This window comes from Mycteria americana, chromosome 13 (genome assembly GCF_035582795.1).
Source record: "Mycteria americana isolate JAX WOST 10 ecotype Jacksonville Zoo and Gardens chromosome 13, USCA_MyAme_1.0, whole genome shotgun sequence".
NCBI lineage: Eukaryota > Metazoa > Chordata > Aves > Ciconiiformes > Ciconiidae > Mycteria > Mycteria americana.
Window position 1 is genome coordinate 13474300 of NC_134377.1, and position 18870 is coordinate 13493169.

Below are 18870 nucleotides of genomic sequence, written 5' to 3' on the forward strand. Positions count from 1 at the left end.
TGCTTGTTGCTTTGGAAGTCTGCAGACAGAAGAGTAGTTGGGTTTGTTACTGAGTTTTTTTCACAAATGTTGATATCTGCTCCTTTGCATCTGTTTCTGAACTTATCAAAATACCAGTACGTGGAAATACTTTTGGAACAAAATTTTCAAGTTTGGATGACAGAAGTCAAGCTCCAAAAGCCACGCATTTCACTACAGCGCTCTGTTGCTCAAAAAGGCCAGATACCCAGCAGAATTTGTATGGGGGATGGCTGGGGGTGGTCTCTACCTTAGAAAATCCTGAGAATGGCCTTAGACTTTCCAATAATGTCATTTATAAATCTGGCTCTGATTTACTGTATTGCGTAGCTCTGTTTTCATATATGCCACAGGAATTATTTAAGGTTCTTACTTTTTAGAACAGTCAACATTCCTTTTTTAACAGTTTTTTTTTTCAAGTGTGATGGGATTTCTTATGAGAGCTGTAGGAGAACCTGAGAAATAACAAGTTACAAGATTAAAAGAAAATCTGACCCAGATTTCAAACTCACTAAACTTGAATTCAAAACAGTATCAATAGTATCAGTGCCCCATTTTGCTGCTGTTGACATCAGTGGCTGCAGTCCTCATGACTTTGGTGCTGAGTATTTTCTGAATATTTTATTCACTTTATAGAATTGGAAGTTGAAAAGTTGGAGAAAACTTTGAAGTTCTTCCTGCATGGGAATCTTGGGAATACGGTGATGCTGAAACAGTTCAGGAGTTAGAAGAGTTAGCTTAGTCGATGGTGTATTGAAAGGCTTTTATATGCCAAGACCCAAGTTCAAACTTCAGATTTCCTTATTATTTTCCCTGCAGTTAATAGCATCACTAACTCCTTCTGGATTCCTTGCATTGCTTCATTGGCCATATCAAAGGAAATTAAATAATCTTGAAACAGTTCCAGATACAAAGTTCATGGAGAGGCCTCATCTTTGCAATAGGCTTAGATTCAAAGAGCAATATTTTTTACTTTCGAGGCTCTTGTATCCTGTCCCAAACATTGCCAATCAAATCCAGTTTAGTAAAAACTCTGAGCTCATGTTTTGGAAGGTAAATATTGGGAAAAGCCCCACAGTTAAAAAGTAGAAGCTACCTGTGATGTGTGCCTGCCTGGACTGAATTTAGCTGCAGTCAGTTTGCTCACTATTAACGGTGTGCAATGCAGCTGACGGGGTTTATTTAGCAGGTAAAATATAACTGGGGGTTTACTACATTTTACCAAGTTGCATCTATTTGAAGATGAGATCAGATCATTAGCCACTGAGAACTAATGCATCTTTCTTGAGTGTAAATCCAGTTGAAGAGCTGATGCTTGCCTTTTGGAAATCTCTTTAGTCATCTCTGAACAGTGCTGTGCTTTATTTTGTGTACAGGACATGGAAATTCTGAACACCGCAATTCTGACGGGAAAAACAGTGGCAGTGCCCATCAAAGTGGTCTCCATTGAGGAGAACAGTGCTGTGACAGACATCTCTGAATCAGTCGAGTGCAAATCCTCTGATGAAGACGTCATTAAAGTAAGTTCATGCCATGTATTGGCTTCTGAAATTTCATGTCTTTTTATACACAGAAGGATAACAGCCTGGGAACAACCACAAAATCAACTCCTGCAAATTAATTGTACTACTGTTTCAAAAGCATAAGGAGAGGGATTTTTAAGAAAAGCGAGAGAGAGGTGCAACAGTACAGCCACCACACTGAGTTTCAGTAGAATTTCAGTGTTTAATTTTTATTTGTGTCCTAATTTTAAAATATCTTGGTAATGTCACCTCAAGTCCTCTGTGCACAGAGTTCATTCACTGCAAAAACAGCTCTGCTGTTAGTACTGCCTCTCCAGATGTTTCTTATCACCTTTCCAGCTGTGATTATCACCTCCACAGCTGCATCAGTGGAATGGATCGGATAAGTGTTCCCCAGCAACTGCAATGCAGAGTCATCCTGGTTGACTTCACATTCTGCTGAGAGCTGTTTTGAATTAACAACTTGATTCTGCACAGAAGTGGCTAGAAAGCATTCACATGACCGGTCCATCAATTTAGCACTAGCAGCTTAATGTCGCACAGTGACAAACACCAGTGGGGTAGTATTGTCTTAAGGCAACACAGCTATTCCTGCTGTGAATATGTAGTCAAAGCCCTGAAAGAAATTCACAGTTGTGCAGGGAGTCAGTAGAAAGGCGATGCTCTGCATGAATCCGGTTGGACTTTCCACGCAGGACATACATGGTGCATGATCTTTAAGCAAGGGTGATTTTACCCTTGGTCTATAAGCTCTTTTGAACAGGGATTTTATTATATTATGTGATAGTACAGCATATAGCACAGTGGGCTTTGTGATGATACTCTTCAGGTATCTTTAATATGCTATCAGCCCTCTTGGATGTATAGTATACAAATAGTAATGCCGCAGCATTATGTATTAGAGTCAGTTCAGTTTGTAGGTTCACGGAAAGCAATAAAACTCCTGTGAACTTGTGGGATCCGACAGTTTGCACTATTGTAGAATTTATGTAGAAGCATTTATTATACCAGTAACCAAGTAGGTGGGAAAAATAGTCATACTTTGAACTAATGAAGCCATTACAGAAGACTTTTACAGAAAGCTTTCTGCTTTCAGTGGATCCTTCAGAGCCATACAAATCTCTCCATTTTGCTGGAGCTTGAAGTGCTCCCATATATCAGATGCTTTACAGAGTTTTTAATCTCAAAGAATTCCTGTTAACCTTTTTCCTAAGGTAGCCACCTAACTACAAATCAAAGTAATAGCTGGAATTTAGTTTAGGGATCGTCCTGATTGTAACCTTATTGGAAACCACATTCCTGAGTAAGAAAAAATACAAGATAGCATTCACAAATTAAAAAAATAAATTCAGAAAAGGACTTCTGTGATCATCCAGACTAGCCATCTTGCTTAAACAGCTTACAAAATTTCACCAAATAATTCCAGCCCCATGGGGATTTCTTCTTTCCAACAGTGAAAATGACCAGTGTTAAGTTCTTCCATTCAGAGGAAGACTTAGGTCAGAGAAAAAAAAATATATCTGATGGGCGTTTGTTGTACATCACCAGATGATGCATAGAAAATGACACCACAATTATTTCCCAAATAAAAAACCCTCTGCAAAAGTTACTTCTGGGTTTTATGGCTTTGGAGCATATGGATGAAGAAGAAATTAAATACCCAAATCTTACAAAAAAAGAGAGTGTTCTTGCAGTACAGCCTGGACTATTGCAGTTCTCCAGCAATTTGTTTGGAAAGAATGTTTTCTTGAAGCACTATGTCCTTTGATTAACACTTGGGACCCTGCTGTGCTCTTCTCTTATTTTCTACAGAAATAATTTATCTCCACTAAAAGGGTTTCTTAAAATGGAGCCTGTTTGCACTATCGGAACATTTTTAAGTGGCTTCTAGAAGGCTCCCTATCTAGCCACTCTGAAGTTGAAGTGGAACAAATAACTGGAGGCTAACACACAGTGTTTATTGGAATCGACTAGAGAAATTTTTCAGGTGTAATTTCTTTCTTTTCAGAAATGTTTTGAAATTGCTCAGATGAATAGAGAAGGTATCTTCTGTGTATTTAGAAGTATATGCAGAATCTCTGGAGGAATGCATCTGTGACATGAGTGCTAACTGCTATGAAGCATACAGCTAGTTAAAAAATAGAGTTCAGTGGAATGCTTTGAACAAAAAGGTTTTATCAGCTCATCATAAAGGAAAACGGCTTTTTTTTATTCATCTAGAATGTTCCAGTTTCCAGGAAATTTCTTTACATGGGGAAATGAAGTTTGGGGTTCAAGTCAAATTGACATGTTCATATTGGTTCTGATTTTAAAAAGCACTCAGAAAGCTTCAAATGGAGCACAAAGGCCTTTAATCCTTAATTCATTTTTAAATTCCCCATCAAGCTTTTATGTTAACTTCTTTGGATATATCATCATCCTCTGTAAAATACTGATTTAGGTACCTTGTTGGGAGTAACCTTTCTGTTTCAAAAAAAAAAAAAGTCCAGTCATCATAAATGATATCTGTTGGGAAGAGGTCTTCAACAAAGAACGCGTGCGTGTGTTTACAGTTCATGTTCCTGAGCATCCCTGTCATAGCAGAACCAAAATGTATTTACAGGTATGAAAGCCGATAGATTAATTTAAACCACAAACTAAGAAAAAAAAAAAGAAAGGTGTTATTGATGAAATCTATTTAATACTTAGACATATTATCATCTAGAGCTTCACACAGATATTTTTGTTTGATTTCAATTGTGTGGGATTTCTGATAACTTTGGGTTCAGGCAAACATACAGAGTTAGGCTAGAAGCTGAAGGTGAACAGTGCCTATTGGCACTTGGCTTGTAATATTTAGTCATCAAATAAGTAAGCGTCCATTTGTATGGAGCCTAAAGGTAATGTTTCTCCCAGCGTTTGAATGGCCATCGGATAATAGCTTATTTATATTAACTTTTACAGTGCCTTCAGTTTGGCTGCAATTATATTATTCTCAGTAACAGAGCCCAGTGGAAATCTAAACCTAAGATATATCTGCAAATAACAGGTAATAGTTTCCCCAGTGATAAGCATGGTCTCAAGGCACCTCAGTGCACAGTTTGTGTCCTGTCTTAATCTGCTGAAAGATCTGCTGACTCCTTTTACTTTTTTTATCGTCTCATAGTTTCAACTCTTTACTTCCAAATTTACAGTTGATTTAATGAACTTTAAAAGTCTTTGAATGCTCTAGACCTTCACACAGTGGTCCAACCTTTTAAAAGTGGATGCAAAATTTATTACGGCACTAAAAATCAAGCAACAGCCAAATTTTACTTTGCTAAGCTGGAATTTACCAATAGGATCCATATATCTGGATCCATTAATAGTAATTGCAGTTGCATGCGTAGGCTCCTTTTCATCTCCTGGAAATTCAAGTGGAACGTGGCTGCTTTTGCTGGGGCTTTCATGCAGTTTGCTCAAAAGCAAGTACTGCTTCGGGTTCCCAGGTCACCTGGCTGCTAGAACAGATGCGGTGTCATGCTGTGAAGAGCAGCAGAGTTTCAGGAGACTTGCAATACTTTGTGACATTTCCAGATTGAAAACTCTTGATAATGCTTACGAACTTGAGGATGGTTTTTCCGTTGAAATAGCCTGAGTTCAAAAATCTTCAGTGGTACATGTATTTCAGAAGCTACTGTAAACATTTTGGGTTGGTATTTCGTCATTCTTGGACTAGCTTTTATCCCATTGCTACATGAGGGGATGCTGTATACATGGCATTACATTCTTATTGTATTGCTGTTATTTATAATTGGTAAATTAAAAGCTGGATACTAGTCTCAGTGTATTAGCCTTGAACCATACTCTAAAGACCTTACTTACTAGTTTCTTTTCATTTTTAAATGGCATTAATAGCTTTGAGATGTATTGAGATCAAAACATGCATTCAGATAATATTAGTCCACACATGCAGCTGCTGCGGTCATCACTGGAAACAGAAGCACAGATCCTACCTTTAAGATGTCCCCCAGTAGCTGTTAATAAACAGTGGGCTCTTGGTTTTGTTGGGACTGATGAGCAGAGGGAGACATTAACGGCAGGTAAGGCCACTGCGAGACTGTGAGGGACTTCTGTGAGGAGCTAAAATCCAGGACAGAGTGTCACAGCTGTCCCTCTCTTACCACAGTAACTTGAAACAAAATCCCAGATCAAAGCAACGCTGAACTGTTGGGGGCTGAAAATCTGGCTTATGCTTGAACTCTAGCTTAAAGGCTGGAACTACTGCTGGTATCAACACTTTCAAAGCAATAGTGATGGGACTTACAGACACCTGTCAAGGTTACAGATCCTGTTTAAAGGCCCAATCCAGGAGTCATTTACACACATGAGTAACTTCACTGTGAATACTGCTGACATCAGGGAACGTACTCGTATGAAATAGTCATTTAGAATTCATAAATGTTTCAGAGATTTTGCCATTTGTGGTGGAAACAGTTTATGAAATGAAATTAATTCTTACTAAATAGATGCAAACTCATGTTGAAATGTCTGCTGTTCATTTGTGAATCCATTCAGATTAAAGGCCAGTCTGGATGCTGTGGAACACATGATGTAGGAAAGTCTCAGTTTGCCAATAACGAAGCCGACAGATGGACATTTTCATAAGAGATAAATAAATAGTTGTGTACTAATTGTAGTAATTTATTTTTAAAATTGTATATCTGGAACCGTATCACAAGACCCTATTTACTAAGGAAAAGTCATCAGCACTTCATTATTTAGATGATACTTTGCTATTGGCTTAATATACCCAATCTTACACAAATAGCTATGCTTCAACCTCTTCAGTTGTTATTTAACTACAAAGAGATTTCACTGTTCTTCTTTACTTTCCACTATTTGCAAAACTTAAAATGTGTTTTAAAACTAGATTAAAACTGTTTTCCCTTTGACAGGCAGAGCAACCATGAGGTAGCAGCATCCATAGGTATTTTTATTAAAAGTTGAGTTATGCATTTTCCTGCCAGTAGGTTGAATGCAGTTCCAAGCTGAGTGGCTGAGCTATAGGCAGCTCTTAAAGAATCGAACTCTTAAGCCTCAACCCTGCACTCATTAAAGTGCCACACTCATTAAAGCCATCAGGAAAGCTCACCCTGAAATTTTAATGGCATGGGGACAGTCCCTCAGGCTCCTTAATGTTTCATCATAGTACCATGGCTATTCCAGAGAAAAAAATCTTAATAAATATAAGATTATGTGTCTATGGATGTCTTGTCATCATATTGTTTAGGCACCAAAGAGAAAGATACTTACCCTGACTTGAATCAGTGGCTGTGTATCGGGGCAGCATGATCACTTGCTCTCTGAGTATGGGGGCTGGATGCCAGACTTTGTAATTCAAAAGCAGGCTTCCGCCAGTAAAGGAAATCATCTTGCCCTTTATTTATATTAGCCCTACCTATATTAGAAAAGTGTGGTTATCCATCCATAAGCAAGGCTGATATTCTGTTAGTGGGAGCAGAGGTCCCCACGCTGTACAAATATTCACCTGAATGGGGATCAGCTTCTCCCCACAGCTGGGGGACTGACTGGGGATAACGTCCTGCTGCAGCACCAGCTTCTGCTACCTGATCTACTTACTGTAAGGGCCCAGCTGGTCCCTGGATCCATTGGAACTTTCCAGACATGCAACCAAGAGAGAGCAAAACAGGCACCGAGGGAATGGTGAGATGGGGACAGGTGATGACAGAAACATTGGTGTGATGGAAGGGTATGAAGCGTCACGTTAAAGAAAGTGCCAGTGCCAAAATACATTGGTCTGTCAAAACCTGTATGAAGATGAATGGGAATCAGGGTGTGACTGTTGTTACCTGGTGCACTGCCGTGCTAAAGGATATGGAAATGCTTGAGATTGTTAAGGAAGGACCTAAATCTCTTGTGTGTTGCCCTCCATGGGGCTAATTCAAGATCTGATCCTTTTCCTATTGAAATTAAAGTTTTACATGATGAGCATTACAGAACTGATCTTGTAGAGAATCAGTGCTTCTGGTCCTAAACAGGGCTTGGAGATAATTGTACTTGGTTCAGTGAAATGTTATTATAGATACTGCCAAAATATAAAAATGAAGAATCTCTTAAGTATCTGTCAGAGGAAAGCGAAGTCTGCGCAACCGTGCACATCTAAGCTTCCCATGACATCTTCCCAAAGCTTCCCATGACATCTAAGGTTTCTTCCCTGTGCTTTCTTACCAGCAGCATCTGGAGGCAGATAATGATGTGGTGGGTTGTGATGAAGTGTGATGCAGATGGTGATTTCAAGGGGAAGCAGAGTTTCAGAAGATTTCATCCCATTAGAAACCCTGGCACATCACGGGCACGTTACATTTTCCCTCATACCTTTCAACCCCTGCTGCATACGGCAGGGTAAGCGTCCAAACTTGCGTTGCATTTCTGCACCTCAGCATACACATATATTCTTCCTATGGGGCTTTATTGCAAAGCCTTCAAGACTCAGAGGATTTAGGGCTTCATATTATGTTTTTAGTGCAGGTTATAGGAGAAAATAAAAACAAGAGGCTGAGACTAGAAAGAACTGGTTGTTCCTACCAGCTATTTTGATCGGGGAAGAACACTGACTTCCAATAAAAAGCTCCTACAGTGAATATAATGCAATTGATTTATCGCTCATTTTTTACTTAGGTCAAATAAAACTCTATTTGGCATTTGTTAGCTAGGTACAACTGTTGTAGAGCTGAGCATGCTGAATAACGAGTAGGTGGATAAAATCCTGATTAAAACAAGTCTCATTCCTAACTCAACCCTATAAAACAAAGGGAGAAATGAAAAGTTACACTAGACAGGGCTTCCAGGAATCCAGTGTGGTCTAATAATAGACAGGCCATATTCTGTGCAGTCACTTTAATGTAATACTCTCTTCTGTGGTTTTATGGCAGTCCTGCAAGATTCAGTGAAAGCATGAAGGGGTCAATCTAAACAACAGCAGCTACTGCCAGTCCTCTGCCACTGTACTATTCAGGCAGCTGCTCATGGAGGGTTGATGCCTCTTTCAGGTACTTCAGCCCACGCAGTCAGAATTGTAGCAGTACTCTCATTTTAAAAAAGAAAGTAGAAGTAGTTGTGTAACTTTCTGGAAGGAATGTGGAAAAGTTGGACTGCTCCTCGTAAGGTGCCTGGGTGTTCATTCTCAGGCTTGCAAGTCTTCCCTTGGTTACCTCCAGAATCAGGAGCTGAAAGCTCAGTCTGTGTGACGCTGCGCTGAGAGCCAACGCAGCTACGCTGCTTTTGCATCCTGAGCTAGGGTCTCTGCACGGGGCTGTAGGGACACACCGGCAGGCTCAGGACAAGCATGGGAGCTCGGTCACATCCACTGCATGGTGCAGATGCCCCCAGGGGCCACCACAGATGACCTTCCTGAAGTTTGTGTTCAGTAGCTGATGAACTGCAAATACAGTTCCTACTCACCACACCCTAATATAGCCTTGAAAGCCCTCAAAAGCAGAAGCTGTATCTCTTTCTGAGTCCAAACCCAGCACCCTATTTCTCTGATGGCTCCTCTTTCCTCTTCTGATACTGTGTGTTCCTGTGATTTGTGTGAAACTAAAAAGCTTTAAAAACAGGAAAGAAAGTCACAGCGTGGAAATGCCATTGTTTTGCTGTTCTGAAGCCCTGTGACTTTGTAGGCTTTTCTTCTGGTAAATCTAATATGGTATGTTATATTCTGAACAGAATTGCACATAGAAAGGCCACCTCCTTGCCCTCCTCCATATTTTTCATAGTCCTGTGATTTACTGAGATCAATATATATCAGTAGAGCGGAAAAACTTCAGAGGAGCTTTAGCAAAATGAAGCTTTACCGCACACTTCCGTCAGATGCAAATATGGCATATAGGCCAGCAATATGCAGAGCTTTCATAGAAGATGCTATATCATTAATGGATACCACTATTCCCCGAGCAGTCAGCCTCTGTGGAAATTGAAACTCAAAATTGACATGGGCTGCAATACTTAAATTCAGCAATAAAAGTTGTAAATACCTTGCCATCACATAAAATGCAAAAACTTCAAGGGCAGCTAAAGAAACTTTTAAACCCTATCCTTGCAAACTTCTTTCCCTGTCATCTGCCTTCTTTACCTGCCTTAGTGATGTCAGTATGGAAAACCTATACATCCCAACTGAAAAATCAAAGCAGAGTGGCGGTAACAGTGCCTCGAGTTCCACAGAAAGTGCTTCAAAGTCAACCTCAAAGCTGCAAGATCGAGACCAGGAAAGTAAATGGGAGAAATAACGTTAGTCTTGTGACAACTATAGATATGACGGGAAGATAAGCGGTTTTGTCCAGTCCTTTTTGCGTAATACAGTCAGGAGAAACAGTGGTTCGCTTCTCCTTTCCTTTTCTGCCAATAGCTGTAATTCACACATTGTGAATTTGTCTATTGTAGATACATACTAAGTTAGAAAATGACAAGCATTGCGGTGTTCTCAAATGTGCAACGACTGTCCAAAGTGTGTAGACGGAATTAAAAGTCCCTGCATTCGCCCTGTGATGCTGCTTTGCCAAGCACGATATTTGGGGCCATGCTGCTTATATAGTCTGGCATATCCCTAGTGAGTAGGAGCCAAACTCTCTGTTCGGCCCCATTTTCAGAAATTACTTGACTCGAGAGTGCACAAAACAAGACAGATTTTGTTTTACGTGATAATGCTAGCTGCAGAGAGCTCCTGTGGCTCAGCGCAGCTACAGTTCAGCTTCAAAAGCTGGTCATTTGGGAGCAAATAGATGCCCTCCAGTCTCAGCTGGCATTTTGTGCCCCTTTTACTCTCTCAGTTCTGTCGTAGTGAATGATATTCAGTTAGTTAAATGTACTGCTTCTGCTCTGCAAAGCTGCCAGCAAAGTCTTTGTAATGAGATTAGATAATGTACAGCCTTTTCCCTAAGAAATGCTCTCTAGCTTTGGGGGTTTTCTACTTAGTTTTGCTAATCTGGCTGCTGATACTGAAAATGCAGACCTTTCTCAGCAGAGGGAGTCCAAATTGCTTTTAAACTATGGCCCTGATTTTACAGAGTTCTCTTCTTCAGTGCTCAGGGCTCGATCCCTGTGTTATTAGTGCGGGTTGCTGGGAACTTTGCCTGAGGACTGATCACAGGGACTGAAACCACATTTGGAACGTGGCAGCTGTTTGCAAGCACAAAGCAACACCAGCACGCAAGCCGTGTTATCCATTGAAAACTGCAGACAGTTAGTTTTAAGAGAGGCAGAGTGTAAAGAGGCTTAAATCGGTTATTAAAGTGTAATACCTGCCCTGCTCCCTCATCACAGTTTCCAGAATGGGAGTAATTATTCCTCAACTATTTCAAGAAACAAATTCATTCTTTTTCTTTTGGTGGGTCGTAGGTAAAAACAACCTTCAGGGTTATTCTTGCACGTAATGTGAAAAATCAAGCCTTTCATTTATTAAGATGACAGTCTTATCAGTATTAAGTCTGCATTACTGTATTTACCTTGATGCTCCCCCTGTGAGGGGAGCTTTTGGCTTCACTTTCCGAGTCACTGAGCACAGCTCCAGCTGTAGTCAGTGAGAACGAGGGGTGGCTCTGACAAGTCAAGTCATACTAGCAATTAGCAACTCCTATAATGGATGCTTCCATTTTAAAGGCTGCTCTAACGGTGTCACAAAGCTGTAAATATCATTCCAGAGATGATGGAAGAGCTTGGGTCTGAAGCTTTAGCTCTTATCAGACTTAAACAGTTTAACATGAAAAAATTAATAGTATGGGCCTTGAGACAGCTTCCATTTTCCAGTAGTAGGTTATTGATTATTCAGGATTATGCAGCCAGGCATTGAAATCCTTCTTATGAAGCAGTTGCCATCACCTAATGTTCATGTAGCATAGGATTTCCTTTAGGTATAATACCATAGTGTTTAATTGGAATCAAGGCTAGAGAGCTATATAGAGTCTCTCTCAAAACCTCTAGAATTTAATAGAGGATAATTCCCTTTCTACAGAGGATGTTGTTAAAAAAAATCTTAGAAGAAATTCTATAGCAAGGACATGAATATTACAAAATTCTAAAGGATTGTCCAAAAAGCTTGTGGAATGATTATCACTGTCTAATATTTTCTATCTATTATGTAAGTGTCAGTATATTCAGTGGAAAAGTCATTCTGGTGCTCTGTATTCCTTAATGGAATGAATGACTTTGTTCACAAAGCTTAACCTCCATGAGCTTCAGTTGTCCTTCTGGTACGTAAGAGTGATGGTACTGAGCTGAAATACTAGGAGTGTCGTAGATTTGAAAAATGCTGAACATCACTATTCTACTAATGTACTAATTATCCTGTGAATTTTTTCACTGAAATTGAGATTCCTTTAAGAGATACTGGAAAAATCTTTTTGCTCATAGAAGTGCTTTCATAAATATTTAAACATTTATGTAACCTAACATTTGAATATTTTAGCAACATTTACATTAGTATAACAGAAATGGGTAAATGGGTTTACACACCAAAATACAGGATTCTGAACCTGATGAATACAAGCAGGACATCTGCCATTATCATATCTCCTCATTTCTGTTCAGTCTTGAAGTTCTGAGGCTTTTCAAACCTCAGGGTGTTTAATTAAGGGCAAACCACACAGACTTCTACCTAGAAAATGGACTGATGCCTCACAAATTTTCAGTGTTTACAAACTTGACAGGATTGCCATATTAAAAACTTCTCTTTTTGTCCTTCTGAACTGTCCTTCCGAGACTGGGCTGATATCTCCAGAGGTGAAAAACCACTAGGAGAATAAACAAGCTTAGACTAGACTAGGCTCACAGAGTCAGTACCACTCATTTGTTTTTAGGTCTTATAGTTGTCGTTCTTTCCACTCCTATGTACAACAGATACGAAACAGAACGGACATTGTTTTGAGTTCCCCATCTTTTGAAAGACAGTCTTAGCTTATATTTGACATGAAATTTGTCTTTTGTAAACTATCTGCCTCCACCAGTAATTGAATGAAGATTTCCCAGGAATCTGGAGCAGAATTTAACCCAGCAAACCCGATATTTTTACAGAAGTGTCAGCAGCCCCTTTATGGCTGCAGAGTCCCAGGCAGTAGGTTGTCACATCCTTTGTGGTGACCTCAAGCAGCTCATGCTCCCTTCTTGCAATTCTGCAATACAGAGGTCATGGTGGGATCAAGACCTTAATCTGAAAGGAGTAAGTAAAGGAAGACCCAGAGGTTCTGCATTTGACTGGTAACGGTACTAAGAATCTCCTTGATATTCACTGCAGCTAATCTGTTCATTACCAGATGGAAAGGTACATTCACTCCCCAGATCACAAAGTCACAAAGTGCCATAGGTAGTGATTCAGGAGTGACTCTCTCTTGATTTCCAGGCAGTAGTTGTCTCTGTCAGCTCAATAAAATGTGATTTGTTGCAGAGAGAATCTATCCAAGTCATTTGGAAAGGCAATGGCCTTTGTTACAAAGGGGCACAAAAATATAATGCCAGAAAAAAGAAAGACAAAGAAGAAATCTCTAGGGAATTGTGCTTAGCCCTGTCTTTTGCTGTCTAGCTTCTTTATTTTAGTTTTAATCTGGAGAGAGAAGTTAGAAAAATAGAAAAAAGGGGGAAAGTAGCTGAATGCAGCTTAATAATGAAAGAAAGTGCTGAAATAGCATCAGAAAGCTCTTTAAAATGCAAAACTTCTTGCTGATGTGCTACGCAGGATAGAAAAAACCCAATCACTTAAAGGTGGTGGCTAAGCAGGCTTTCCCTTCATCATCTCTCACTTCTTCTGATGCCAAAGATAAAAAGCACTTTCAGAGGGAAGATGTTTTCATAGTAAAAGCATAAATACTACAGATGAGAGACAGATCACTGTTCAGAGAGTCTCCAGCTTCTATCAGAAACTTTGTTAGACTACTGTGGGCAGGACTTACAGATGAGGGCCGGTCATTGTGCTGTTCAGCGACCTTCCAGAAGCGTTGCAAAACCCTGGAGGAAAACAGAGAGATACTTTTATCTCTCAAAAATGTTTAAACAAATATACCTTTTTAATTAAAAAGAATTTGAGTTCTAATATGATCCAGTTTAATTTATTACTCTTTTTAATCTCCCTTCTATCCTTCCTCCATGATTCCATGCGACAGTGTTTCAGGTTGTCCCTAGCAGTCCTGTGTTTCCATCTCTTTTTAACCCCATATGAGAACAGATCAAAATAGTTTTGCCAAGTCTGCGTTGAGTAACTCCAAAACCAAGTTGGCGATGACGTTATTTCCATCTGAGTTAAGCTGAGCTAAGGCGGTCTGTTGTTGCACCACATAACCGCTACCCTTTTTTTGTGAGGGGCATCTGCTTAGCAAATCAGACCTTACATGTGGCTTGCTGATGTTGTGAATTGTAGCAGAATCAGTACATCTGGATTTGTTCTCAGAGGCTGAGAAATCCTTGGTATTTATTTTTAAGTGACACTGCGTGAGACAAGGGCAAGGGAAGTAAACCCACTTGCTCTCATTCTGCTAGCCTGCTATAGCTAAGCTTAGCTGAGATGTGTTGCTTACAGAAGCTGTAGACTATGGAATAGCTTTAACTGAACGTTTCTTGAGAAGGAGTATCCTTAATCCTGTACATAAGGAGAGCACGGGCACATTGTGAATTAGACACCGAGATACTTTCTCCCTTTCATCCCCTGTATAGCACTAGTTGGGAAGTCTGTTGCCTTTCTTTGTCAAAAGCAATCAATGTTGCGTCAAGAATGGATATCTGAAAGCACAATAGTTAAAATGCATACAGTAATTCAATACAATATAAGCTTTGCTCCTCCTGTACTCTCTGTGTGCTAGCTCTTTATCAGAAATACAGGCAGAGAAGAAGGAGCATGTGTAAGAACATTAGCAATGCTTGTACTTTGTGAAAAGAGTAATGTTTTTCTCAATGCAACTCATAAAGACCTGCCACTATTGGTGATGCATGTCCAGTAATAAATATTAACCTGTAGCAATTTTAAAGGCTGCGTGGTAGCTACAGCAGCCACCTCCTTAAGATGCTGTATATATTTGTTTAGCCATTTGTTTGTCGCATACCCGTGAAGGCATATAGCAGCTTTACAAATACAGATGGAGATTGGATCTCAGCCCAGAACCATTTAGGAATTGCAGTTTTGCTACTATTGTTATTGTGGTTTTTTCCCTGACAGTTGCATTTGTTCTCTTACTGACAACATTGGGCTTTAGATAATATTAAATCATACATCTAGACCAGATCTAGTCAGTCTGAACCTGACTATGTTATCAGAAATCTTTTATCAGCACATGCATGTAGTTTACTATGTGCATAAATAAGCAACTTGTACAACTAACTCAGAAAGTTCATTCATTTGTCTTTGGGATGAACTCCATAGAAATGAATGGGATGGAACCAGTTTCAGGATGGCACTGGCTACTGCTCCGAGCAGAATTAAATTACGTCTTATTGACAAGCCTCCCAAAAGCTTCTGCTCAAAGGAGAATAGGGCTAAAGAACAAAGAGCCATATCTGAAACTGCTTTGTCAAATGTTCCAGACATAGGGTCTTCTCCCCCAGGCACAATCACTACTTCCCATTTGGCTCTAGAAGTTGTCCTGTGCTCCAGGCGCAGTGCAGTTCTCTGACTGTGGCTGACCAAGGCTCCCTGGGTTGTGGTGTTTACACCAGTGGGGGAAAATGGACAGAAAGAGTTGAATTGACTTTCCTGAGGTTACAGAGGAGGACAGAAATTAGAGTCTGTGTCAGCCAGGACTTCCTTGTACCCTGAACTTCATTGAGGATGTTGTGCCATAGGAAACATTCATATGTGGTATATTATTTAGATGTGACTTCCTCTTAACTTCAGCCATCTAAGAATTAGGTGTCTGGTCTAAGACACTTCACAGGGTCTCCGTCTCTAGTGGAGAGACACGGGCAGCTTCAGGGAAAGGGGTAGTAACACTGCCAAGCATCGGGAGAGGAAAGTCACCCGCTGGCCATTCCTGTTTCCACGCAGCTGAGACAGCAGCGAGACAACGGGCTTGCATTAGACATCAGCAGCTCAAATACGGGAGCTGAATGCCCCGATACGTGCTAGCGGCTGTACACGGCTCTGGGCAGGAATGACGCTGTGAGCAGGAAGTCAAGGCTGTAGCTCCTGACACGTAGCCCTTGCTTGCCTGTGCAGTTGGAGTTGTTTTCATGAGAAACATTTTCATGATGTTTCCTCTCCCAGGGTGAAGCTGATGCAATGGCACCACAGAAAGAAAGAGCAGCCCATGTAGGAAAGAGATTTGAATTACTGCATGGTATTATATATCATATTATGCACGTCTGCTGCATAGTACTTCTAGATTAGATCGAATAGTCATTCTGAAACAGCCTAGTGTGAACTAAAGCCCTTTCTGTATTTCCATTCAAGTTAATACATGTAAAAATAGGGCATGCCATTCATAGTGATAAAATGAAGAAATTCCTGCCACCTTCGGACTTTTAAACCTGTCTTAGATGGTCTGAGGGAGAAGCCTGAACAGACGGGTCAGGTATTGTAGTACATAGTACTGTTTTCAGTCAACAAAGCCCAGTTACAGCGTAACCCTCTTAGGGAATGACTCATAGAAATGTTTGTGTTATGCCATCTGAAGTTCCCTTTTGCAATCTCGCCATCAAATATTTTACCAGAATGTGAGCAGTGCCTAAACCTGACAGAGGATACAAACAGGATGTGTACGTCAAACTGGGAATGGTTTAGCTCCTGTATCTGTGGTCACAGAGGACATCCATCTGTTTGATTAGCCTGGGGACTAGGCTGGGGACTAAGCATTTCCAGCTGATAATCTTCATTTGAATAAAATGATGTTGGGAACAGGAGTGGGGATAAAAGGGAGCAGATGATAATATAAATATATGTTCAGGTGGGGAGATGCATTGCCACCACTAGCAATACTCATTATGGGTGATGAAATGGAATTCTGATGGGATGGGAGCAAGAGCAGGAGTTGAAGAGATCTGCTGGGTTTACTGTTAATTTCTGCAGACATACCAGCTCATTTAGTAATGTAACAGCTCCTATTGCTAGCCACTTAATGTATGATTAATGTGCCACAGGATTTCCCCAGACATTTATGGCACCTTTAGGAATAGATATGACAATGACTTTATCCCATGGAGTCACTTCATACTATCTGCATCCCTCTTAATGATTTATATATTCAGGAGTGATTTTATCACTAGTACTCAGTAACATAATAAATGAGAAAACTCAATGGTCTGTAAATTACAACATTGATTAAAGAAGTGATTACTGATGTAACTCTTACATGACTATGATAATGCTTGCTTATATTTCAGGACAGCATTTACATGTTAATGATAAATCTACTGCAGTGTTTAGGAATACTTTACAGCTTTAATCAAAATGTAAACATTTATAAACAGATAAAGTTTATTGGGGAGGAAACGAGTAGATTTCTGTTACTCTTCAGTGGATGAAATCCACTCCAGAGCCAGCTTTGTCTTGAAGACTGAAAGCAGCATCACCCCTGATGAAAGTACTCATCAAGGTAGAAAGTACTCATCAAGGTAGAAGGTACTCATCAAGGCTCTGATTTGCTGCTTGCCTCCACTGAGACCTGGTTTGGTTTGCTGGGTTCCTCTTGACCGAGCTGTGAAGGAGCCTTGCTCATTATAAAGTCCACAGCACTGTGATCGGCTGGTGGCTCACTGCATAACAAATGGAAAATCAACCACCAGCTTCATAAATAGTATCCAGTCTTTAGGCATCTCCAGCATAATTATGTCTCCTGAGCCAGTGAAGGATTTTTGTGTTCAGCTGCTCCTATTGTAAAAGGCCATCATTAACATGCATAAAGAGAAGGGAGCCTTTTTTGTTTGTTTTTGGTTTTGAGATGCCAGGGTTACACTTTGAGCTTGTTTTGTCACAGTGATTACCTTTTCTTCTTTCTCTCGCTCTCTTCCCCCCCTTAGGTTTCTGACAGATGTGACTATGTTTTTGTCAATGGCAAAGAAATGAAAGGCAAGGTGAACGCGCTTGTGAATTTCACATATCAGTATCTGAGTGCTCCTCTGCAAATCACAGTCTGGGTTCCACGCCTGCCTCTTCAGATCGACATTTCGGACACAGAACTGAGCCAAATAAAAGGCTGGCGAGTCCCAGTTGTTTCCAACAAAAGGTGGGTTTGAGTTGCTAAATTTCTTGGGTGTTTTTGTAAAAGGAATGGAGTTCATTTGAACTCTCAGCAAGAACAGCTGCAGCACCTGCACCCAAATGCAGCATCTTTCCCTGCGGAACAGCAGTACTGGAATCCCCAGCTTTGCACTGGACATCTGCAGATATAATAAAGCTTTCCAGATTTGTGAGAGTTTTGCTTCTGCGCGTGTGTCTGTCCTGTGCAACAGAGTACAGTGCGGTGCTCTGGTAAGGTCCACTTACAGGGTTGTTGTTGTTCGGACATACCAGCTTAGATGAAAAAGTGGTATAGTCCATTTGTACGGTCCTTCATCATGCTAGGCAGCCATGAACCAGCAATGGTCCAAAAAACCAGAAGGGAGGGCTGTTATTTAAGGGGGTACTCTCCATTAGCACTCTAACGTTAGTTTTCACTAATGTTCTTGAAAACATTTCTTTATGCTTCATTTTCTTATGAAAAAAGACCCACCAGAGACAGTGATGATGAGGACGAAGATGAGCGGAAAGGAAGAGGATGTACTCTGCAGTACCAGCATGCCATGGTGCGAGTCCTCACACAATTTGTAGCTGAGGATTCTAGCCCTTGGGGTCAGCTGAGCTACCTGCTGGGCTCAGACTGGCAGTTTGACATTACAGACCTGGTGATGGATTTTATGAAACTGGAGGATCCTCACATTGCCAAGCTGCAGGAAGGCAGGATTTTGATTGGACGGGAAGTAGGAATGACAACGATGCAGGTACTGTGCTCTAGACTGCCACGTTCTGCCATTCCCATAGAGAACCTGTTTGTGGGCATAAATCCCCTACAGCGTCTGCTATCTTGAAACAGGATAATTTCCCATTACTTTCCTGTGACCTTCTAGAGTGTCGCACACAGCATTAACCCAATGACAGTGATCCAAGCTAGAGGTGGTCCGAGGCATGCAGTATGGCCAGGAGCTGGAAGCCATAGAGCCTTCAGAGATCTTTAGCAGAGACAGCACTTCCAGGCTCAGTGAGAAGTCAGAGCTCTTGCCCCACATGGATGCAGGTTACCACCAGTCAGCTGATGGGCACCATTTTGACTTTTTGAGACAGAGATCTTTAGATTGTGCCAAGTTTCTTTTGACTTATTTAAACATTAATTCAGGAAAAAAA

At 40.6% G+C, this 18870-nt stretch overlaps 1 protein-coding gene across 1 annotated transcript in view; it reads left to right on the top strand.

The window, feature by feature from the left end:
* The window catches only part of TMEM132C (transmembrane protein 132C), a 229793-nt gene that overhangs the window by 196269 nt on the left and 14654 nt on the right, over window positions 1-18870 (top strand). The window contains exons 5-7 of the mRNA XM_075516099.1: window positions 1395-1538; window positions 17511-17716; window positions 18197-18470. Coding sequence (XP_075372214.1) covers window positions 1395-1538; window positions 17511-17716; window positions 18197-18470 — 624 coding nt within the window. The remainder of the gene's footprint in view (window positions 1-1394; window positions 1539-17510; window positions 17717-18196; window positions 18471-18870) is intronic.